The 25,216-nt window shown below is 42.1% G+C and overlaps 1 protein-coding gene across 1 annotated transcript; it reads right to left on the bottom strand.

The window, feature by feature from the left end:
• On the bottom strand, window positions 200-19,998 carry PPM1G (protein phosphatase, Mg2+/Mn2+ dependent 1G). The gene is made up of 10 exons (XM_018055501.1): window positions 19,607-19,998; window positions 5,657-5,726; window positions 5,105-5,190; window positions 4,627-4,759; window positions 3,513-3,928; window positions 2,800-2,934; window positions 2,234-2,468; window positions 1,735-1,864; window positions 1,114-1,216; window positions 200-809 (listed from the first exon to the last, which is right to left on the bottom strand). The coding sequence occupies exons 1-10, from the start codon at window positions 19,724-19,726 to the stop codon at window positions 606-608; spliced, it is 1,632 nt and encodes a 543-aa protein (XP_017910990.1). The 5' UTR covers window positions 19,727-19,998; the 3' UTR covers window positions 200-605.

Below are 25,216 nucleotides of genomic sequence, written 5' to 3'. Positions count from 1 at the left end.
CAGCTCAGGGAGTTACAATACCTAGGCCCCTTCTCCCCAACTTACACTACATGCAAGCAGGTGCGAGCACACATACACACAAACAACCGCGCGCGCAGGAAAAGGGCTACGTAGATGCTACTCTGGTGGGAATTAAGTACGCAGCCAGGGCACCCTGGGCGAGCGAAGATGGCAGTAGAGAAAAAAAGGACACCATGAGCACGATTAGGTTTTGGCCTTTAGTCTGAAAAAGTTGATTGAAAGTGTACAACAGAGAGCAGGTGCAAGCGGCTAGGGGCCATGGAGCCGCCAATAAAAAAGAATGTCCTTAAATAAAGTTCACAGAGTAAAAACCAGAACCACCAGTCCTTCCCTCCAACACAACAGAGCACAGGCACAGAACCGGTGATGAGCCCCAAGGAGCAAGGAGGAGGCTGGGGAGGACAGCAGAGGCTCCCAGGCTGCTGTGTGGAGGGAGAGCCCTCTTTGGAATGGGCTGAGCCAAGCCACCCAGCTCTCCCTGCACACCTGATAACCACTGCTAAGGCTAAAGGAAAAAGACAAAACTCAGTCTCAGTCTGGAGGGCTCAGAAAACAGTCTAGGTGGGCAGAGATCTTGACAACCGCTAGTCCCGCTTGGCCTTCTTCTTGTCACTGTTGCCATTTTCTTCAGCCCCCTCAGTAGACAGCACCTCCTCCAGTTTCCGCTTGCCACTCTCTAGCTGAGGCGCTGCTGTGTTTCGGGGCTTGAAGCAAATGATGATGCAGGTCATGTTGTCACACCCTGTACCGTCCCCAGAAGTGTCTGGTGCCAGGCATTGATCCAGCAGCTACAAAAGGGAAGGGGCAGCTCAGCTGCAGGGTTTGAAAACTTTCTGGGAACCTAAAATCTTAGAGGGCTGGCCTTGCTGAGACAAGGTGGCAGAAGGAAGGGAACAGGCAACAGGCGCCACAAAACAGGCTGTAAGCTAGTCCATAAGGTGTAAGTCAGGGAAACGAGGGAAAGTGGATCTTTCTAGTCAGAGTTTAGTATGTCAGTAAATAGTGATATTCCCAGGCTCTGATTTTAACTTAGGCTAAAAGAGAAAATTTTGGATACACAAACCAAACACCCTCTTCCATCCTTGGACTTACCTCTTCCACAATGGATGACAGTAACCGAAGCTCCCCATTTTCATCACGCTGGCTGATCTTCGACTGAATAAAGTCTATAACTTCCTGGCTGCTCATCACATTCCTGGGGTCATAAACAACAGTAAAGAATCTTTTTTAGTCCCACCAAGGCAGAGTAGAAGAATATGGATAGAATCGGTGACAAATGCCCCATGTGTGTGTGCTCAGCTGCTCAAGTGTGTCCAACTCTTATGGACCCACCAGGCTCCTCTGTCCATGGCATTCTCCAGGCAAGAATACTAGAGTGGGTTGCCAATATCTCTTCCAGGAGGATCTTCCCAAACAAGGGACTGAACCTGTCTCCTGCACTGACAGGTATATTCTTGACCACTGCGCCACCTGGGAAGCCTGACAGATGCCCCAGGCCAATGTAAACACCCACAGAGACTGCTGTCAGCTCTGCCTTCCGCTTGGGGATCTTGACACCAAGTTAGTTGCCTATATAGGCTCTAATGTTAGAGCAACCTGAAAAAAGGGGCTGACTATAGTCATTAGTAAGAAGATAAAGAAGCTCAGAGCCCCACATGAGAAGTAACACTGCAGGGGAAAAAGGGAATTTTAGGGTGTTCTGCCAGTGCTCACCATATGCCATCACAGGCAATGACCATGAACTCATGATCGTCTGTGAGAGTCAGCACCTTGATGTCAGGAAGGGCCGAAATCATCTGTTCCTCTGGTGGCAGGTTCTTGTTTCTCTTGTAAAAGTGGTCTCCTGAAGTAAAGGAATGGTTGGTTGATGAGTAAGTAGTCTGAGCACCTCCCACAGATTTGTGTTTTGAGGCCAGTCAAACCCTGCCATTCATTTCTATTCTTTACAAGTTCTATTATCTAGTGGGATGAAGTGAGTTTTAATTTTTCTGGTTTCAGCCCTGTCTTTAGGTTGCTGAACTTCAGGTCAGTCACTAACCTGTCTTTTTCAATACCTATCTTACCTATTTCACAGAGATGTTTAAGGGACAGAGGCAGTAGATACAATAGTAGTTTGAAAAATAAAAGGGCTCTGAAGATTGAAGTTTGCTATAGTCGACTAGAACAGAGAACAAGACCCCAGAAGTCTTTCCCATAGTCTCTTGGCACTTACCAATGGCTCTGGAGAGGTTGAGGCCACCGTTGACTCGCCCATCCATGGTAACCTTGCCCCCAGCATTCTTGATGCGTGCTAGCTCCACTTCATCCTCCGGTTTGTGGTCATAGGACATGTCTAAAGCTTTGCCAGCCTCAGACACCACACAGCGGGAGTCTCCTGCATTGGCTACAATCAACTGCTTCCCTCGTATCAGAGCCACCACTGCTGTTGTACCACTGTCAGAGCCAGGCTTAAAAGGAAGAAAGGGAGCATCATAGGAGCTCCTGGATAAGAGTTCTCATTCTCCTATATTTTCTCCTCTCCCTAGGACCACCAAGAGGGCTTTAACAGACAGAAGGAGCACAGATTTAATCTTTGCAGAAACTACAGCATGCTCGCCCCCTTTGGTGAGACAATTCTACCCAAAAGACCTAGTTCCCCTTGTAGTAAATCCCCCCGTGACCACTGACTTCAATGCGAAGACAGAAAGGGGACCCTTCTCCCAAAATCACAGTCAGAGAATTCACCACACCTAGCCTCTTGGCTTTCTCAGATTCACTGCCCACCCTTTCCCCACACACCTCCTCTTTGCCTTCCATCCCAGGCACCATCATCTCTTCTTCTTCATCATCCTCTTCAGCCTCCTCAGTATCATCCTCATCTTCCTCATTCTCTGCCTCTTCACTGCTGTAGCCATCTTCTTCCTCACTGCATTCCTGCCAGAGGGACGACCCCAGGCTACTGAGGCTGGGGTGACCCCCTTGCCCCTCCCCCTAATGCACTCAGAACCAAGAGGCCTTTACTGAACACAGATTCTCAAAACATAGTAGATGCATATATGTAAGATCCTGATGGAAAAATGTGGCAGAAGGGAGAGAGGGCTAGCATGGAAATACTGGTTTCCTGAACTAGGTTCAGTGGTCACTAGCAGGAAACCTTGGGGAAGGCCAGGGCTGCTAACCAAATGCACCTTCCAGCAACATGACCAGAGAATAAGCTGCCCAAAAAAAAACACCCAACTATCCAAAAGGAAGACCATCTTGTTATCTCTCTAGGAGACAAATTCTGAAAGGCTAGAACTAAATCTATTTGTTACAATGTCAACAAAAGAAGAGGTAAGAGGGCGCTAATGGTACCTGTGTTAGCAGAGATCATGAATTTTTTAAAAGCTTAAACTATATTTGCGGGATGCTGTCAAAATAGGAGACAGAAAAGAGTAGAAAGCAATTATGCACCGCAATCAACCAGGCCCTCTCTACAACTTCAGCATCTGTCTGACCCCATGGGCCCTTACCTCGCTGTCTTCCTCTTCCTCCTCCGCCTCATCTGACTCATCCTCACTGTCCTCAAAGAACTTGGACTTAGCAACTCGAGGCAGCTTGTCGGAGGCTGAAGAGCAGGAAGGCCCAGCCTCACCAGTGGGAGTGCCAGGCTCCCCACCTTGGCCTGCCTCAGTCCCACATTCCGAGTTGGAGGAAAGGCCTGTGTGAGCCTTGGCTGTGGGGCCATTTTCCTCTGCAGAAGTTTCCCTAGATGGGTCCTCGGGTCCTGCCTCCCCATTGAGGCCCTGGGACCCTGGTTCCTCGCCTGTCCCAGCTCCAGATTTGCTGTGGGGAGCACCCTTGTGACAGTTCTGCCCGTAGCGTGTCAGCAGCTCTTCAATAGTCATGGTAGCCTCTTCATGCAGCAGTGCAGCCTCCTCATTGTCCACTGCAGGGGAGATGCTACATCAGCGCCCCACGCCAGACTCCTCCGGGAAGCAGTCCCTTACTACCTCCATGGCCCTTGTGACCTGACTTCCGACTTACTTGCCCACCACCTCCCCTTCTCGAGTAGCTCCTGTCTCTTTTCACAACTCAGAAAACAGAAAAACAGCCCTTTGCTTCCTTTTCCTCAAGCAACATCAGCCTCCAGATATTTCCTTTGGTCTTTGTGTTTCACTCCCTTCTTAGTCAAAGGAATACTAGTCACTGTATGTGTCGCCTATCACCTCTCATGTTTTATGGGTAAGCTGGAAACCGTATTCTGACTGAGGACCCAGGAAGTCCACAATGCCAGTCCAGGCCTATGGCCCAGGCTTAATGACCGGCTGGTATAGCTAACAGCAGTTCCAATCTTAAAAGAAGAGATCACATAAACATCGAAAGGAACCAGAAAGACCCCATTACAATGACAAAAGATAATGTATACTAAAGTTCTTACAACTATAACACTATGGACTCAACAAAGGTTAATCCTCTCTCCTGTTCGTGACCACCTGTAGTACAGGGGATTCTTTAACGTACAGGGGATTTCCCAGGTCTCAAGGAAGCCATTTTCTCTCAGAGTTGACACGTAATTTATATGTATATTAAAGAATAGTTCTTTAATATGCCTATTTCCTCTCAAACAAAAGGTGCCACACTCACCATCATCTTCATCAGCAACTTTTTCTTTTTCATCCTCATCTTCAGTGGGTCGCCCTGCAATCTGTGCCAGCTCCTTAATGACTTCCTCAGTGGTTAGTTTGGCATCAATAGCCAAGAAGGCATCTTCCAAAGCCTAAATATAAGCAAAATAGTATAAAGCAAGTGTAGGAAAAACTGCAGGTACAAAATGAATTGCCTATACACAATCCTGGGCACAAGGATGGGATGCAAATCAGAGTGATCCACCAAGCTGTGAGATAACTCAGAGACAAACAGTTCAGAGACTTGGGAATCAATAAGACACTCTAATAAGGACCAAGTGGGAATAAGCTCATTTTAGGTAAAGAATTAAGAAATATAGTAAGAAGCAGCTAGGTGGCAATCAAAAAAGAAAAGCCAAGGATTGGGGCCGGGGGAGGTGAGGAAGAAAAAGAGAAAGTCTGCAGAAATGGAGAACGAACAGTGTGGGAAGACAGACCTTCTGTAGCTTGCCTTCTTTGTAGGCCTTCTGATCTTTGATGATATCAGGAAGATATTTGGCACAGTACAAGGCAACTTCCTCTCCTAGAAGAAAGGTAAAGTCACCCAGAGCACAGCTTTGCACACACAGAAAGTGATACAATATCAACACACCAGTGAATCCCAAAGCTTAAGGAGATGAATATCTTAGCACATCTGAAACCTATATGAACAACAATGTTTTAGGATGTTCTGACCAAGAAAACGGATTTTACCATCACCTCTCTCGGGGCTATGTTAATACTGCCCATGTGTTTTCTCACCTGTATACTTAGTTTTCAGTGAAAAAGAGACAAATGTTAATATAGGGGAAGGCTTCTTGTATTAAAACAAGGCCTGGTGAGATTAAGAACAAATCAAATATCCTACTGGGAAAAACGAATGGCAGAATAGAGAAAAACAGCACTAGGCAGGAAATGGTATCTGAGGACCAGAACTCTGGGAAAAAAAAGGAACAAAGGACCTGGAATTGGGGTTCCCAGAATTTACCAATATGATCTGCTAAAGTTACCTCCATGTCCATCATAGACAGAAAACATGGCTGTCTCACTGTCCAGCTCAGGAATACAGTTGTGAGCATCCTATGAAAAAGAGCATAATTAGCATTTCTTAAGGTCAAAAGATATTCTTCCTTGTGCATCTCAGGTCAGAAGGATTGCCTTCACATCTTAATCTCACTAAACCCTTCCGTGGCTGACCTACATGGCCTAGAAATAAGGAAGATGGGATGATAAGAACAGCACAAGGGTGGGAGAAAGGAAGTGGGGAGGAAGGAGGGAAGGGAGGGAGAGAGCAAAAGGAAAGGAAGACAGGAGGGAAGAAGGGAAGAGATGAATCAGGCCACTACCTCTGCAGTCTAGCAGCCTCAGCCTAGGAGATCTCAGTCCAGATGGCAGAATGTTTGGCTGTTGGAACTCTAGACCTGACCCTTTTGGATTTGTGGCAGCTATGGGAAGAACCAGAATAAAGGATCTTTAAAGTCACTTCCAGACCCATTCTATGAATCAGTGAACTTCAAGGAAGAAAATGTTAGGAAGGACAGCAAAAAGTGACAAAGCGACAGGAAAGTCTTACCTACCTGCAAAATTTCTAGGAGAATCCTAAGACAGCCTGAGTGGAAGTATCCCTTCCCCACCCCCTCATCCCCAGAAAAGCACCATCAAAACAGATTACCCCACCAGGCTAGGTGGAGGATACAGTTACAAAAGAAAATCTTTCCAACAAATAGTTATTAAACTACACTGTATGCAGTACTTGTTAACTGGAATTTACAATTAAATCAGCCACTTCCCAGGTGGCTCAGTGGTAAAGAATCCGCCTGCTGATGAAGGAGACATGGGTTAGATCCCTGCGTCGGGAAGATCCCGTGGAGAAGGAAATGGCAACCCACTCCAGTATTCTTGCCTAGATAATCCCATGGACAGAGGAGCATGGAGGGCTGTAGTCCATGGGGCCACAAAGAGTTGTCCCACCTCCCACCCCCAGCTGGAACTGAGACACCATTTAATTCTGAAGGCACAGCACATCTGAAAAGAAATTTGCAATGGTCTTATAGGTATATTCTCTACAGACAAAAAGGATGTAACTATTTATTCTGATTAATTAGTAAAGTTAATAGTTCTACTTTGTCTTTCAAGTATTTAGTATTTACATTTTTAAAATTATATTGATAGAGGAAATCTGAGTGTATCAGTTCTGCTGTCCCTAAAATAAGACTATGCTGTCATTATACAAGTCCGCTAGAAAATTAAACTTAGGGTTTTAAGACATGCAAACGAAAAGGAGGGACTCTTTTATTTCCCTCTGTCTCCAGGAGAAAGGCCCCCAGAAGCTAATGGGGATCCTCGGAAGGCCTTTGATGGCCTGTGTGGTCATCGACACAACTGCCTCTTAGCCTCATCCCTGAGATCTAGAGAACCCCACACCAAACTCATCTTCCTCCTCTCCCCCACTTTACCAATGACTCTACCACCAGCCATGCTGACCTACCATCCCTCTAAGCTAGGGTTTATCATACTGCCCCCTCCTCTCCTTTCACCAACATCTTTCTTGCCTTTTATGATCGTCTCTACAGTGGTTCTCAACCTTTAACGTGCCTCAGAATTCATTCATTCGTTCGTTCATTCATTCATTCAAATATCTGAGTATCCATTATGTGCCAAGATGTGCTGTGTCTGATTAGTTTCAGCAAAATAGCTATGTCACATTAATGTTGATTTTAGTTCTGTTGATTTTGCAGTTTGGTTTGTTGGCATGGAATTTATGTCCAGGTCTATGTTTGTTCACATTGAAGTAACAGTAAATTAAAATCATGTCAGTGAATACTAGAGACCCACAAATTCCGCTTTCCTTAAAAAAAAAAAAAAAAAATCCATGGACAATCTCCAAGATATTTTGTTAAATAAAGCAAGCAAAGCATATAACAACATATTTATTTAGTAAGCTGCTTTTTGTGTAAGAGGGAGTACAGGAATAGACATCTGTCTTCTCATACTTTAATACTATAAGGACACACAGAAAACTAATAAACTGCATGAGGGTACAAACAGATGAATGGGAGCAAGAGGGAACCATGGGAATGTTTAGCTTTTCAAAAGTAAATTAAATGTCTTTTAATTGCACCTTTTTGGTAGAGGAGTTTAGCACTATTCCTGTCTACTACTTCCCAGTGGACAAGAGAATCAACTGGTCTTTCTCTGTCCTGCAACACCACTCTAAATCACAGCTGTATTGTCTCTTTTGAACCCATACCTCTATTTAAAATATCTCTGACTTCTCATCGCTCTTCACAAGATCATGTGATTTTGAAGCAGATCTAGCCATCAGTGAACACTGGAAAAATCATTACCCTCTACAGTAATCAAATGGACATTAAAAAAAACAAGGAATTATCTTTTTGTGCAAATTAGAGTGATGAAAAAGATTAACAGTATCCAGTAGTAAGAAGAGTGAAGATAAAAACACATTCTCATACTCTGATCAACAGGAATATAAGTTAGCAGTTTTCCTGGAAGGCAATTTGGTAATATGTATTAAAATGTCCATGTCTTTTGATCTAGAAATTTGACTTCTAGATTTATCTTATGGGAGTACTAAAGGAAGGATAAAAAGATACAAAGAATGCTCATTATAGCATTACTTACAATAAAAAAATAATCATCATCTAAATTTCCATGAATAGATCACAAACAGTACATCTCTCCAACGGAATATATGCAGTTGTTAGAAATGATGAATATGTGTTCATTTAGAAATGATTTCACAACATATTAAGTGATAAACAAAACATAAATTATCTGTATGTAAGAAATCTGTAAGATCGCATACCAAATAGTGGAAGGTGAGATTTGGGTAATAATTATTTCTATAATATGGAATGAGAGTATCTGCATTATTCATATTCTCACAGGACAATCACGAGGATGATGTATAATGAGTAGAAATTCTTTGGAAACTGGGATGTAGTACCGAAGTATATACATGTATTCTGCTCTGAATGTCATACCCAGTTCACATTTGTTTTCTCTATCCTTTTTCTCAAACAGGAATGCCCACAATAAAGATTCACTTCCTGCCTTGAGGTTTGTTCTCCTCCACCTTTTGGTAAGGCTTTGGATCTATGTCACTTGGAACTGTTCTACCTTCTCTAAGCACTTCAATTCCCCCCTTATATCTTCAACCATAGCCTCCCTACCTTTACCCTTGCCTTTCTGTCCCTTTCTGAGTCAGAGCTAAGCATTTCAACACTGTCTCTTAGCAATCTAGAAAAACTCATCCATCCTTGTATAACCCGACCAACTGCTTTCTTTACCCTTGAATCTAAGCCACTAAGTATTGCTAGTCATAAAAATGTCATGAAATCATGTTGACTACAGTGACTACTTCCATTTAGAATTTTTTTCTCTATTCTGCACTGACTCTTAAATATATGAACCATAGTTAGTCACAAACCTTTTCCACACTACTCAAGTTCTCAAGGATATTTTCTGTTCATTCTTAGCAGAAAAAAAGGCTTCCCTGGTGGCTCAGCAGTAAAGAATCTGCCTGCCAATGCAGGAGACACAGGTTTGATCTCTGGGTGGCGAAGTTCCCCTGGAGAAGGAAATGGCAACCCACTCCAGTATTCTTGCCCAGGAAATTCCACGGAGAGAAGAGCCTGGTGGGTGGGATACAGTCCATGGGGTTGCGACAAAACAATTACTTAGCAGATGAGCTAACCTCTTACTTTACTTAGACTGAGGTCTTATTTCAAGATATACCTCAACTTCCCTAGGAAGATTTCTAATTTCTCCATAGCAGTGTCTAACCTCTCCTTCACGTCTTCCTCAGAAGCAGTATTTCTTCTCTTTCTAGATTAACATTTTCTCTCAAACACAAACCCTTCTCCCTCATGATCATAAGTCAGAGACAGGCAATAACCATAACAGCAACCCAAACAGCCATTTTGCAGGCTTCATTCTCCCCAACCACTGTATGAAATTAAATAGTGCAAACCATGTCAGCTTTCTCAAAAGTTCTCTTGGGTTCTGTGAAGAACTGTAATTCTATACCTCCAACTGTCTGTTTCCACAGGATGTCCCTTCTCCACCTCAAACTTAACATATGTAAACAGGAACTTAGCAGTCACTGCCCTCAACAACAACGACAACAAAAATCACAGCTTCTCCTACATGTCTTATTCCTGTGGATGGAATCTTAACTCTCCTAGGCAACCCCTAGTCATCAGTCCTCCCTGACTTCCATCTATCAACATCTATCACTGAGTTCTGCTAACTTCCCCCTCATAACTATGATCCTGGATTACTTTACTCAGTATTTTAACTCCTCTCCTGTCTCTATCTCCTGTAATCCAGCCCACATACATCCAGCTGCCAGATTAATCTCCCTAATATGACGTTTTACTGTCAGGCCCTTCAGTGAACCCTACTGCATTAGATTAATTCCATATAACTTACTGGCAACTAAAGGCACTCAATAATCATTTCTATCCATCTCCATAACCTATAGTCTCTTTAACTCATACCATTCCCCAAAAGAAACTACTCTTAGCACTCTTGATACTAGAACACTCTACCCTGGCATAGTAAGCATGCCTACCTCAATCTTTCCTCCTATCTCTTCTAATATTTTTCCTTCTCTCATTTTTCTCCTCCCCATTTGTTACCATTTATACTGTTTCCTAAAGGTCCAGTTAGTCTCACCACCTCCAAAAGATCACACCAATGTTCTGTGATCATTCCCGTTCTGAACTCTCTTAATATTGACTGTTTGTACCAATAATTTGGCATTCAGCATATATTATCTTGTATCGTTATCCAAATTCCATAGGGAAAAAGTGTCGTAGGTCCAAAACAGCATGAAAACAGGCTGTTTTACAAATATCTTAGGGATAACTCCTCCTTTATTTACTATTCTAAACCTAGAGATGTGTCCTAACACATTAACCGAGATGATCTGAAAGAAATGATGTAGAATACACAGGTCACCTGAATCAGGACTCTCAGGTCTTGCCTTATTAGATCATGTGTCACACAGCCCCTCTGACCATCTAGACAAACAATGGATCTGTTATTAATAAACTGCTTGCCTTTCCTGTGGGCTTCCCTACTGGCTCAGACAGTAAAGAATCCACCTGCATGTAGGAGAGCTGGGTTTGATCCCTGGGTTGGAAAGATCCCCTGGAGAAGGGAATGGCTACCCACTCCAGCAGAACTGCCTGGAGAATTCCATGGACAGAGGAGCCTGGCAGGCTACGATCCACATGGTTGCATAGAGTCAGACACGATTGAGCAATTTTCACTTTCACTTTATTATTCCTAAGGTTACAAATACATCCATGAAAGCTCCTTTGTTACTGGATCAACCATTTAGATTTCTGATACTTAAATTTATCTAAATCATTGCAACTCAAGGAAAAAATTTTCAAAGTGGTTGGAAAGAGAACTACATTTTTAAAAGGCATGTATTACTGTCTGATTGTAAAAATCATATGCGCATATTACCACTGTGTTACAGACTGAATGTTTTATGTCCCCCCAACATTCATATATTGAAACTTCATTGCCAATGTGATGGTATTTAGAGGTGCCAACTTTGAGAGGCAATTAAGTCATGAGGAAGGAGCTCTCATGAATGAGATTAGTACTCTTATAGTAAGAGACACCAGCGGAGTCCTTTGCCTGGTGAGGACACAGCTAATCCACTGTGAGCCTTTTCCAGACAACCTGATCTTAATCTTTCCATTAGGGTCTCAAAGAGGTACTGACACACCTATGTTCATAGCAGCTTTGTTCACAATAGCCCAAAAGTAGAAAAACTCACGTGTTCACCGGGAGATGAATGAATTTTAAAAATGTGGTACATATGGGCCAAGGAATATCATGCAGCTTTAAAAAGGAAATTCTGACACATGCTACAACATGGATAAACCTTGAGGATATGATGCTAAGTGAAATAAGCCAGCCAGTACTTTGGTATCCAGAGCAGTCAAATTCATAGACAGAAAGTAGAAGAGGAATGGTTGCTAGGGGCAGGGTACGGGGTGGGAGGGGGATGGGGAGTAGTTTAGTGGGTATAGTTTCAGTTTTGCAAGATGAAAAGAGTTCTGGAGATTGGTTGCACAACAAAGTGAATTTACTTAACACTACTGATCTGTACGTTCTAAATGGTTAAGATGGAAAATTTTATGTTATGTGTATTTTACCAGACAAACACACTTCCTACCAAAAGCCCATGCTCAGATGGCATCACCAGTGAGCTCTACCAAATATTTAAAAAAATAGTATGAATTCTTCATAAACTCTTCCAAAATAAAGGAGATAACACTTCCCAACTCATTCTGAGGCCAATATTATTCTGATACCAAAACCAGACAGACATCACAAGAAAACTATAGGTTTAATATCATTAAGATAGTTCAGTCACTCAGTCGTATCCAACTCTTTGCAACCCAATGCACTGTGCTTCCCTGTCCATCACCAACTCCCAGAGCTTGCTCAAACTCATGTGCATTGAGTTGGTGATGCCATCCAACTATCTCGTCCTCTGTCATCCCCTTCTCCTCCTGCCTTCAATCTTTCCCAGCATGAGGGTCTTTACTCATGAGTCAGTTCTTTGCATCCAGTGGCCAAAGTACTGGAGCTTCAGCTTCAACATCAGTCCTTCCAATGAATATTCCAGACTGACTTCCTTTAAGATTCACTGGTTGGATCTCCTTGCAGTCCAAGGGACTCTGAAGAGTCTTCTCCAACACCACAGTTCAAAAGCATCAATTCTTTGGCGCTCAACCTTCTTTATGCTCCAACTCTCATATCCATACATGACTACTGGAAAAATCATAGCTTTGACTACACAGACTTTTGCCAGTAAAGTTATGTCTCTCCTTTTTAATATGCTATCTGGGTTTGTCACAGTTTTTCTTCCAAAGAGCAAGCGTTTTTTAATTTCATGGCTGCAATCACCATCTGCAGTGATTTTGGAGCCCAAGAAAATAAAGTCTGTCTCTGTTTCCATTGTTTCCCCATCTATTTGCTATGAAGTGATGGGACCAGATGTCATGATCTTAAGTTTTTTGAATGTTGAGTTTTAAGCCAGCTTTTTCACTCTCCTCTTTCACTTTCATCAAGAGGCTCTTTATATAGCAATACTCATTAACTGATCTACAAATTCAGAATAAGCCCTATCAAAAATCCCTGGTACCTTTTGCAGTGAAACTGACAAACTGATCCTAAAGTTCATAAAGATATAAGAGGGACTCAAAAAGAAGAAATGAAAAAAAAAAAAAAAAGCTATAGTAACCAAGACAGTGTTGTACACAGATAAATGGAATGGAATGACTAGTCCAGAAATAAACCCTTATATTTATGGTCAACTGTGCCTCTTGAGAAACCTATATGCAGGTCAGGAAGCAACAGTTAGAACTGGACATGGAACAACAGACTGGTTCCAATAGGAAAAGGAGTACGTCAAGGCTGTATATTGTCACCCTGCTTATTTAACTTATATGCAGAGTACATCATAAGAAACATCCAGCTGGGTTGGATGAAGCACAAGCTGGAATCAAGATTCCCGGGAGAAATATCAATAACCTCAGATATGCAGATGACACCACCCTTATGGTAGAAAGTGAAGAGGAGCTAAAAAGCCTCTTGATGAAAGTGAAAGAGGAGAGTGAAAAAGTTGGCTTAAAGCTCAACATTCAGAAAACGAAGATCATGGCATCTGGTCCCATCACTTCATGGAAAATAGATGGGGAAACAGTGGAAACAGTGTCAGACTTTATTTTTCTGGGCTCCAAAATCACTGCAGATGGTGACTGCAGCCATAAAATTAAAAGATGCTTACTCCTTGGAAGGAAAGTTATGACCAATTTAGATAGCATATTCAAAAGCAGAGACATTACTTTGCCAACAAAGGTCCGACTAGTCAAGGCTATGGTTTTTCCAGTGGTCATGTATGGATGTGAGAGTTGGACTGAAAAAAAGGTGAGTGCCGAAGAACTGATGCTTTTGAACTGTGGTGATGGAGAAGACTCTTGAGAGTCCCTTGGACTGCAAGGAGATCCAACCAATCCATTCTGAAGGAGATCAGTCCTGGGTTTCATTGGAAGCACTGATGATAAAGCTGAAACTCCAATACTTTGGCCACCTCATGTGAAGAGTTGACTCATTGGAAAAGACCCTGATGCTGGGAGGGATTGGGGGCAGGAGGAGAAGGGGACGACCGAGGATGAGATGGCTGGGTGCCATCACCGACTCGATGGACATGAGCTTGAGTAAACTCCGGGAGTTGGTGATGGACAGGGAAGCCTGGCATGCTGCAATTCATGGGGTCACAAAGAGTTGGACACGACTGAGAGACTGAACTGAACTGAACTGAAAAAATGATGCCAAGATAATTCAAAGAGGGAAAAGAATAGGATCCTAAATAAATGATGCTGGGACAAACACATATCCAGATGCACAAGTATGAAGTTGGACCCCTTCTTTACACCATACACAAAAATTAACTCCAAATGGATCACCTAAATGGACTTCATCAAAATTTAAAATTCTGGTGCCTAAAAGGCCACCAACAGGGGCTTCCTTGGTGGTCCAGTGGTTAAGACTCTGCATGCTTCCAGGGGGCACAGGTTTGATACCTGGTCAGGGAACTAAGATCCTGAATGCCTGCATGCCACTAAGCATGGCCAAAAAAAAACCACAAACAAACAAAGGATATGAATAGACATTTCTCCAAGAATACCTAGATGGCCAATAAGCTCAAGGAAAGATGTCAAACATCATTAGCCATCACAGAAATATAATCAAAATCACAATGGAATATCATTTCACATCCATAAGAATGGCTATAATCAGGGGAAAAAAGGGCAACAGGTATAAGGAGGAGGTAGAGAAACTGACACCCTCTTATACTGCTGGTAGAAATGTAAACAGAACCACCACTTTGGAAAATAGGTAGGCAGTTTCTCAAAATGTTAAACATGGGAGTTACTATATGACCCAGCAATTCAACTCCTAGGTATACACTCAAAAGAAATATTTTTAGCTCTTCTTCACTTTCTACCATAAGGGTGGTGTCTTCTGCATATCTGAGGTTATTGATATTTCTCCCAGGAATCTTGATTCCAGCTGGTGCTTCATCCAGCCCAGCTGGATGTTTCTTATGATGTACTCTGCATATAAGTTAAATAAGCAGGGTGACTATTTCCACACAAAAGTTTGAACATGATTGTTCATAGCATCATTATTCAAAAAAGTCAAAATATGAAATTCCCAACGTCCATGTACTGATGAATAGATAAACAAAATGTGCATACAATGGAAGATGATTCAGCCAAAAAAAGGAATGAAGTAGTGATTGATTCATGCACAACCTGGATGACCCTTGAAATGTATACTTTAAATGGACATGGCACAATAAAGTTGTTTAAAAAGAACCTGAATATACATTTTCAAGGACTACACATGATTAAAGCTAATATACTCCATCTTTGAACTAGATCTAGAGGGAAACAGAAAACTCCACTGTAATTGGTACTGAAATGACAATGTGTCATTAAGCATCAGAAATGCTATTAGTTCAGTTCGAAAGATCTGTGCTTCCAGACAGCACAAATTTAATGATAGCTAATAATGACGAGAACTACCAATCTGATCTTATTTCTACACTCAAATTCAAGCTCTACAATTCTAAGTAGATAACCCAATAGAGGGTGGTCAGGGGTTGAGAGTAGTTTTAACTGCTAGAGGACTAGGCAATAGAAATAATTTATGTAAAATATTCTTGAAATCTTGAAAAATACATTCTGACTGTAACTTACAACTGTTTGAAAACTTATAAAGGAAGAGTAGGAAACAACTTCTCTGTACTCAAGGGCATACATTTGATATCATTTCATACTATCTTTGAATTGTTGAAGAAAAGGTACTGCATGCTGATCAAATGAAAAGAATGCCCTTCCATGAAAGTTGCTTAACTTGTCCTAGACAAAGGAATTCTGATCTGGTTCAATAAGTAAAAAGTGCTTTAAGTCACAGAGATGAGACGCTAATCTGAGGATCAAACAATAAATGCTCCTCAGCTTCAGATGCCTGCTCTCCAGTGGAACCCCACAGCATGCCTGTGATATTTCACTTTATATTCCCCCATTAATATAATGATTGAAACTGTCATGCATGTAGCTTAAGAACTTTCTGCTAAACCTTATGTACATTCAATTCTAGATGACCCATTCTGACCATTAATAAGCCAGCTTCTATATGGCAACAGCTATCCAACTGAAAATTATATGTTATGCATTGATGCTGCCTTTAAAAGGGGGTAAATGTAAGTGTTTATAATATACACATGCACAGTATGTATCTATAAAAATATATATCTTCACTTCCTAACTGAAAACAATCTTGTCACTTCAGAGACCCTCATAACCAAAAACTAAAATCACCCTAGTCTCTTTGACACCAGAAACTCAAGAGTCTTTCCATAAATATTTCTCAGGCACCCTTCCACAACATACCTGTTAACTCCCAAAATACAAGCTGGAATCAAGGCTGCAGAGAATAATATCAATAACCTCAGATATGCAGATGACACCACCCTTATAGCAGAAAGCAAAGAGGAATTAAAGAGCCTCTTGATGAAGGTAAAAGAAGAGTGTGAAAAAGCTGGCTTAAAACACAACATTCACCCTGGAGAAGGAAATGGTAAGCCAGTCCCAGTATTCTTGCCTGGAAAATTCAATGGACAGAGGAGCCTGGCGGGCTACAATCCATGGGGTTACATGACTGAACATGCATGCATGAGGGTGGAGGGAGATGGGTTGGTAGCAATAAACTGGTAGAATTAATTAAAAAAAAAAACCAACCCTCAACATTCAAAAAACTAAGATCATGGCATCCGGTCCAGTCACTTCATGGCAAATAGATGGGGAAACAATGAAGACAGTGACAGACTTTGTTTTCTTGGGCTCCAAAATCACTGTGGACGGTGACTGCAGCCATGAAATTAAAAGACGCCTGCTCCTTGGAAGAAACCAATGACAAACCTAGACAGTATATTAAAAAGCAGAGATATTACTTTGCCACAAAGGTCCGTATAGTCAAAGCTATGATTTTTCCAGTAGTCATGTACAGATGTGAGAGCTAGACAATAAAAAAGGCTTTGTGCCAAAGAATTGATGCTTTCGAACCATGGTGCTGGAGAAGACTCTTGAGAGTCCTCTGGACAGCAAGATCAAAACAGTCAATCCTAAAGGAAATCAACCCTGAATATTCACTGGAAGGACTGATACTGAAGCTGATGGTCCAATATTTTGGCAACCTGATGCGAACAGCCAACTCACTGGAAAAGATTCTGATACTGGGAAAGATTGAAGACAGGAGAGAAAGAGATGACAGATGATGAGACGGTTAGATGGCATCACTGACTCAATGGACATAAGTTTGAGCAAATTCCAGGAGATGATGAAGGACAGGGAAGCCTGGAGCACTGCATTCATGCAGTTGAAAAGAGTTGGACGCGACTGAACCACCACCACCACCACCACCACCACCACCAGCTTAAGGGTCCCTCCAAATCATCGAGAAGGTAGAAGGGAAGGGAATATCAACTGTAGTAATCTGATTACCCCTCCTCAAAACACCCTGGTTCCACAGCAAGAGGGGCTAGAGAGGGGCAGAAAGTATAAAATGCCAGCTACTGGTAGTTCCCATCTTGCCTCAAGAGAAGGGATAAACAGTACTCTCTAAGGCTGAATCTATGCATCAATCAGGATTTCAGTAACCTTTATTATGTATGCCATTATGATAAACTCACCTCAACTAAATCATTAGGACTAAGCAAATAAGGTTGATAGAATTAATAAACTGGCGGAATTAAGCCCCAAAGGTTAAGAGGAACAGGAGTATACTTTCTGTAAAGCTAAGAGGTAGCTCTTCACTCAAGAGGTTGAAGTCAAAGTTCTTTTCTTGCCATAGCAAAGAAACTATTATACTTTAGGGAGAAAGGAAACAAAGCCAGAAGCAAATGTTATGGATGCAGCACAACACGAGCCCAAACAGGACTTCAAGAGGATCTGATTAGGTATATTTAACTATTCAAACAAAAGGAAATTCAGAAATAGTATAACAAGATTTTAAAACCCTAAGTGGTTATCTCTCAGGAGGAAGATTAGGATTTAAGGAATAGTCTAGCAAGATTTCTACAAACCAAACAGCTTCTCATGGAACACTTATATTCCAATTACCAGAGGAGAAACCAAAAGTAAAAGGAAATGCCCTACAGAGAAGCAAACAGTACAGAATCACTGGACAAATGACTTGGAAAATTGAATATCCAAGCAACTCAATTCATGAAGAAAGCCAGAAAGAATATCAGAGAAGTGGAAAAAACCACAGCAGAGAGGAAAAGAGGAAAATACGGAATGAGAAACTCAAAGGAAAAGCCTTACTCTGAGACAGACACCTCAAATCTTACAATATTAACAGAAAATGCCATAGAACTGGAACCTCCAATTACCAACTAAGGCAAAAACAAGATTGACATTAAGCCTTTCCTTTCAAAGCTCCATCAAGATATTCCCACCAGGCAGATAACTGCTTTTTTCCAAGCACCCAACTGAATGGGTAAGCTCCATACAGTGCACCATAGAGAAACATAAATGCTTCATTTCAGGTTGATTCAGATGAGAACAGTGTGTCAAACAATTTCTATCCTACAGATTCTTTCCACCAAGGCACAGCTATCCTAATCTCTTTGGGCCTCAATTTCTAAGTTGTAAAATTTGGGAGCCAAACTTGGTGAGAAGATAAAGTCTGCTAGAGGTATAAAATTTGAGTCTGAGAACAAACCATTTAAGTTTATACTGTCATTCCAGAGCTAACCACAGGGAGGAGCGAGGGATTTGAAGAAATTCCCAAGGGAGACAGTATTTGCCTGCTACCTGAAGCCCACCTAGTTTAACTGGATAAACCCTCCATCCCAGACATAATTAGAGCATTTCCTTGGCTCCTCTGCCTAGACCTCACAATACTCTTCACAAAAACAGGTCTTACACATGTCTTTCTCCCTTTCCCTCCTACCACAGTTTTCTCTATTCACCTTTGTAGTTTCATATCCATTTGCCCAACACTATTCCTTTTAATCCAGAATTTTCCACTTTATCAACAGTGCAATTTTCTATAAAAGGATAAGTTTTCTGTAGATTAAAGTTTTTTTTAATAGAAAATCAAGGAAATTATAAACTACAACAAGCACAGGCAAATGACAACTACTAAGTTATAGAGGTATTCTCAGTAAGAAAAAAATAATTAGGCATAATTTTAAAAGAAATTAGAATGACTGACACAATTCAAGTTTTCCAAAGGCTAGGAAAGGCCCTGAGGAAAAAAACGAGTGACAATTCTTGGAGGTCAAGTCAAGCCTCTGAAATTAACATGTGGTGCCCAGAACCAGGCAACTAGGTAATATGAATTTGAAACAGACCATCTGCCTGGCTTCCTTTCACTGTCAAACTCCTCGTCCAGGAAGAGCTCTCATACCACATTTTTTCTTAAAGTACAGCCATTCACATCTATCCGCCTCTCCCGAGCAAAAGTCAATGGATAAACAGTCCCTTTTTTCTTTACTCCTACACTAAACCTCACACCGTTTACGAGCCTGGAAAGCTGGGTTGGCACGAGAGGATGGCGCGAAGGCACGGGGAGGTCGGTCAGTTGGCGGAAGGTGCCTCTCCCCACATGGCTGAGCGCTCGCCGCCAAGCTGGCCACCGTCACACGGTCCCCTAGCCCCAGCAGGTCGCTCTCGGCCACGGCCCCGCTCTCGCTGTCGCCTCACAAACTGCCGCTGCGGCCACAGCCTCTCGTTTAGGACCCTCCCCCGGGGATGACCCCATCCCCCGCTCCCTTTCTCCGTCGGGTTCCCGCCCTGCAGCCGCCAGCCCATGGGCCCCTCCCGCCTCACCTCCATGGAGACGCGCCAGCCTTGCATGGCGGAGAAGCCGTAGGGCAACGGCAGGCGCGAGGCGCCGACCCCGTCTCCAGAGCACTTCACCGTGTTGGGCTGAGAGAGGTAGGCACCCATAGCGGCGGCTGACCGGCGGCCTCAGGGGCAGGAGAAAGAAGCGCAACCCGTGCCGGCGCCGGAGCCGGAGCCCCGGGTGCGCGCGTGGCAAGAACTAGCTAAATTGCACGACCGACGCAAGGTGCCGGTGAAAGGCGCGAGGCGGGCCAGGAGGCGGTAACGGGACGGGAGCAGAGAGGGAGCGGAAGCGGAAACGGCGCCGCTTCAGACCCCGCCCAGCCGGCGCGGCGCGGCGCGGCGCGGCGCTGCGGGCAGTCATTTCCTTAGCAACTCGCCCCGCCCGCGGGGACAACGGCCCGCCCAACCGCCGCTCCCGCGAGATTGGCGTAGTCACGCCCACCAACGGCCGCGGCCCGCCTGGGGCGGCCTGGTAGGTTGCTCCTAGCTAGTACCTCTCACTAACTTAGCCTGGCCTCTAGCGTTTTGTCTGAGGCTCTTTTGTGTGGAACTGGGCACTTCCGGTTCATCCTCTAAAGTGCCATCTCTCTCTCCGCCGCGCCCTCGGACTCCCACAAATCTCCCGATGCGGTTCAATTAGAGTTGACTAGTATTAATAATTTGTTCTGAGCACATGAAGTACCCTTGTGAGGCCTATGCGAGTAGGATGTGAGACAGTCTTTCTGACCAAAGAAAATGAAGACTTCTCTCTGTGACCAAGTCTGTGCGGGTGGAGAAGAAATGAAAAGGGAATGGAAGAGCTATTGGTTGAGGTCCTCAGGATGCCCCAGACGGGCATTATGCCCGGGGAGAAGGGAAAAATGTTACGGGGTTGCAGGGGTGAAGAAAGTGAATTGCTTTGGGGAGGGTTTTTGAGGAAGCTGCTTGCCTCGTTGGAGAGTGATTTTAAGTAGTAACGTTAGACATGATAGAGAATGGTCATAAGTGCCAAAATGGGTGGCTTGGACTTCAGAGTTATCCTGGTGGAGCCTTTGGAGTTTATTGGTCTAGTCTTTGTGTGCAGTTTGGAGAGAGAAAGCCTGGAGACTAACTGGCTAAAAAGGGCTCTTCATCTAAGCGTGAGACAGGCTGGGACTAAATTGGTGGCAATGGGAACAGAGATAAAAGAACAAATTAGGCAAAAAGAAATGGACAGGATTTAGTAATAGGTTGGATTCGGGGGATGGTAGAGAAAGGAAAAATTCTCAAAGGATAAACAGATTATTTTAAAATACAAAACTAATCATGGCTTCCTCCTGCTCTTCAGAAAGTTCTAATGCCTTAACACAGTTTACTAGACCTTTCATATTTGATTCAATTACTGCATGTCTCTCCCACTTCCTCTCTGTTTCTGCCACCCAGTGCTCCAGCAATATGGCTTTGGGTTTCTCCATGCTTTCTATTCCTATGCTTTCACCCACAGAATACACTTCCCCACCCACCCCCATCTTTACTTCCTTTAGGAATTCTCTAATATCCCTACATTGGTTTGGATCCCCACTTATCTTTTCCTGATAGACTATAAGCCTTCAGGAAGGCAGAAACTCTTGTCAAACTTTTGACATTCTATACCCCAGCACCCCTAGCACACTTATCTGTGCTCAAAAGCATTTAAATACTTGTTGAATGAATGAATATAACCAAGGTTTTGACCCTGGATGACAAAAATTGGTGCAGCCATTAACAGAAAATGGTGTGATGGGGAAGGGGGGTAGTGCTAATTTGAGGAGAAAATGGTTTGATTTAAGGTAACAACTAGACATACAGACATCGGAAACTGGTTAAAATTAAGCTTTGCGGGTAGATGATGATAATTAGGCCGGTTGGTCATCATGAACCTGGATGAGATCTCTTACCAAGGCAGTGTTAAGGGAATGTAAAATTACTCAACCTCTTTTTTTTCTTCTAAGAATAGAATGTGACGTTGTGAAAAGAAAAAAAAAAGCAGTTTTGATATATAATGCCTGCCTGTGTGGTCTTTCACAAGTTACTTATTCTGTCTCAGACTCAGTTCCTCATCTATAAAAGACATAAAATATCTACTTTTCCAGATTGCTTTAAGGCTAAGAAGAGCTAAATATAAAATGCCAAGTTTGCATAAATGTTGTATTATTAGTCAACCAAAAATCTACCATTTATTAAGTATACATATATACAAGCTAAATATGGAATGGAAATAACATTAAATTATGTTTACAAAAAATAGAAGACAGCCTGAAATAAAATGGGAGAAAAACAGATAAGGAAAAATGTGGGAAAGAAAATATGATTCAAAGAAAAAGTAAGGAACTGGGAGGGTAGTGGTAACCCTGAGAGGAGAAATGGGGGAGACTAAGTAGCTCATGGAAGGAGATAGGGAAGAGGCAATGAATACGAAGATTATCTTCTCCCTCCTTCACCTCCATTTCCCCCCAAACCACCACATTACAATTCTGAGGACACAAAAGTTTCATGCTTTGATGGGGAGCAAAAAAAATTTTTTATACCAAAAATACTCCAAAACACTGTATTTCCAGATTGATTTACCTGAGTTCGTAAACTGTGAGCCTCAAAAATCTGGCCAATCACACATGGTAGCAGAAGCAGCTTCTGAACATGTACTTTAAGGGCTGGCCTGAATGTAAAAAAGATCTCTAAAATATATACCAAGTTCACTCAATAAAAAGGGATAAAGGCATGGAATTAGTTGTAGGTAGAAAATAACTAATTCTAAGAATTTGGCAATTTCTTTATGTATTCACAGTATCACAGTATTGCATTTGACTTATTTTTAAAAATAATAGGTTTGGGGGTTTTGTTTTTGTTTTTTGCTTCACTGCCTGTGGGATCTTAGTTCCCCGACCAGGGATGGATTGAAGCCTGGCCACAGCACTGAAAGCACTGAGTTCTTAACCACTGGCTGCTGCTGCTGCTAAGTCACTTCAGTCGTGTCCGACTCTGTGCGACCCCATAGATGGCAGCCCACCAGGCTCCCCCATCCCTGTGACTCTCCAGGCAAAAACACTGGAGCGGGTTGCCATTTCCTTCTCCAATGCATGAAAGTGAAAGTGAAGTCGCTCTGTCATGTCAGACTCTTGGCAACTCTATGGACTGCAGCCTACCAGACTCCTCTGTCCATGGGATTTTCCAGGCAAGCAGGCAAGAGTATTGGAGTGGGGTGCCTAACCACTGGACTGCCTGGGAATTCTCAACTTTCATATTTAAAATTAGATTGCTTATTTTCTTGTCCCTCAAATTGATCAAACACAGAATAAACTGACAAATACTTGTCATTTTAAAAACTTTTGTCTGTCTGTTTCTGTTAGCCTCTCATGAGCTTCCTTCATGAGGAAAGAAAAGAAAGTAGTTAAAGCCAGTTTTTCAAGCATAAGTAATTGTCTACCACTGAGACATACCTGCAGATTTTGAGGGATTTAAGGGACACCACATACACACTGCCAAGGTTGGGCAATGTTGCCTTAAAAGTTAGATGCTAATTTCAGAGTATAATGGGACAATAGTTAAACTGTAAACTTAAACATTAATTCAGGATCACTCAAAAATGTCAGATGTTAATCCAGATGATCCAAAAATGCTAACAAGCTTTTATTGTAAACTTAAAGCACAATGTTTTAAAATTCTTATAGAAGTGCTCGCTTCAACAGTAATCCCACTCCTGGACATATATCCAGAGAAAACCACAATCTGAAAGGTTACATGCACCCCAATGTTCACTGAAGCACTGTTCACAATAGTCAAGATATAGAAGCAACCTAAATATTCATTGACAGAGGAATGGATAAAGAAGATGTGGTACACATGCAATGGAATATTACTCAGCCTTTAAAAAGGATGAAATAATGCAATTTGCAGCAACATGAATGAAGCTAGAGATTACCATACTAAGTGAAGTAAGTCAGAGAAAGACAAATATCACATGATCGCGTGTATATGTGGAATCTAAAAAAAGGTACAAATGAACTTTATTTATAAAACAGAAATAGAGTCACAGATATAGAAAAAAAACTTATGGTAACCAAGAGGGAAAGGGGGAGGGAGGAATTGGGAGATTGGGATTGACATATACATATGACTATATATAAAATAGATAATAAAGACCTACTGTATAGCACAGGGGACTCTAATTAATACTCTGTAATGATGCATATGGGAAAATAATCTAAAAAAGTGGATGTATATATAACTGATTCATTTTGCTGTACAGCAGAAACTAACACAATTATGTAAATCAACTATACTCCAATAAAAATTTAAAAAGAAAAAAATAAAATTATTGTAGAAGACTCAGAGTGCCTTGAAAATTCAAGACCCTCAGATAGTAACAGACCACAGATTGAGAAACCTAACCTGCATGTGAAAGATGTTTAGTGAGGGGAGAATTAGAAAAAAGCAAGAAGTTGAGACATAAGTTCTCCCAGGCTAACCCACGTCCAGGCTTTTCTGGGAGATTCTAACTCTACTTTTGACTGTTCATGTACTCCCTTCACATCCAGTTTCTGATGACATTATACTATTGATAAAAGATTACCTTGGGAAGCTCAACAGATTTAATGCTACATTCCTTCCTATGTGTGATTTTTTTTTAATTTTTAATTGGAGGATAATTGCTTTACAATGTTGTGTTTGTTTCTGCTATACAACAGTGCAAATCAGCATAAGTGTGTATATATATATATATATATATATATATATGCACACTTATACTTGAGCTTCCCTCCCACTTCCCCCCATGTGGGATTAAATGTGAAAGATTGGTCCATGGAGGTGGAAAAAAGTGGGGGGGAAAGATTTAAGGCTAAGAAAAAAGAAACACAGATATTTTGAAGTTAGCAGAAAAGAGGAGGGAAGGAGTCTATTTCTGAGATGTGGTCCAGTCCATGCTCCTCATTGTACTCATAAATTTTAAAGGGTACCCAATAAATGAAACATTTTTTAAAGTCAGTTTTTAAAATTTCAGTTTCAGTTTTATGTTTCTAGAAGGCAAGATGTAAATTCATTTTGAAGCAGTCTGTCTTTGCTTAGGAAAATCACCAGGATGGGCCCACTACACATACATAAAGCAAATACTCACTTTTATCCTAAAGAAAATCGTGAAATTACTATTAACCAAAATCCAGATATTTCAGACTGAGTTGCGGGGATTAATTTATTTGTGTTATAAATTATGTCTTTCACAGGATTGTACCCTTGCAGAGAGAGATCTGTTTCCCCCTAAATAAGAATATAGACTGGAACATTTCTTAAAATCCTTATTTGTTCTTAGGAGACCATTCGTTTTTATCCAGTGTTTGCTCACAGGTGATCACAAAACTGGAGCCACCCTGAGGAGTGTGCCAGTTTTCTTCGTATCTCACACAGGACAGACTGGTCTGAACAACTGGTATCTTACAAAGTGGTGCTAGAGCTGGATTATTGGAAGCCTGGAAAGTGTCCATGATTCCTGGGACTGTGTCAACCAGGCCAAAGTGGAGGTGAGTGTTTCCCCCGTAAGGAAAAGGATAGTGCTTCAGTCAGACGTTCTAAAGTGAACATAAGCAGGCCTTGAACTGGAAA

This window comes from Capra hircus, chromosome 11 (genome assembly GCF_001704415.2).
Source record: "Capra hircus breed San Clemente chromosome 11, ASM170441v1, whole genome shotgun sequence".
Taxonomy (NCBI): domain Eukaryota; kingdom Metazoa; phylum Chordata; class Mammalia; order Artiodactyla; family Bovidae; genus Capra; species Capra hircus.
This window is presented reverse-complemented; position numbering and strand designations above follow the sequence as displayed.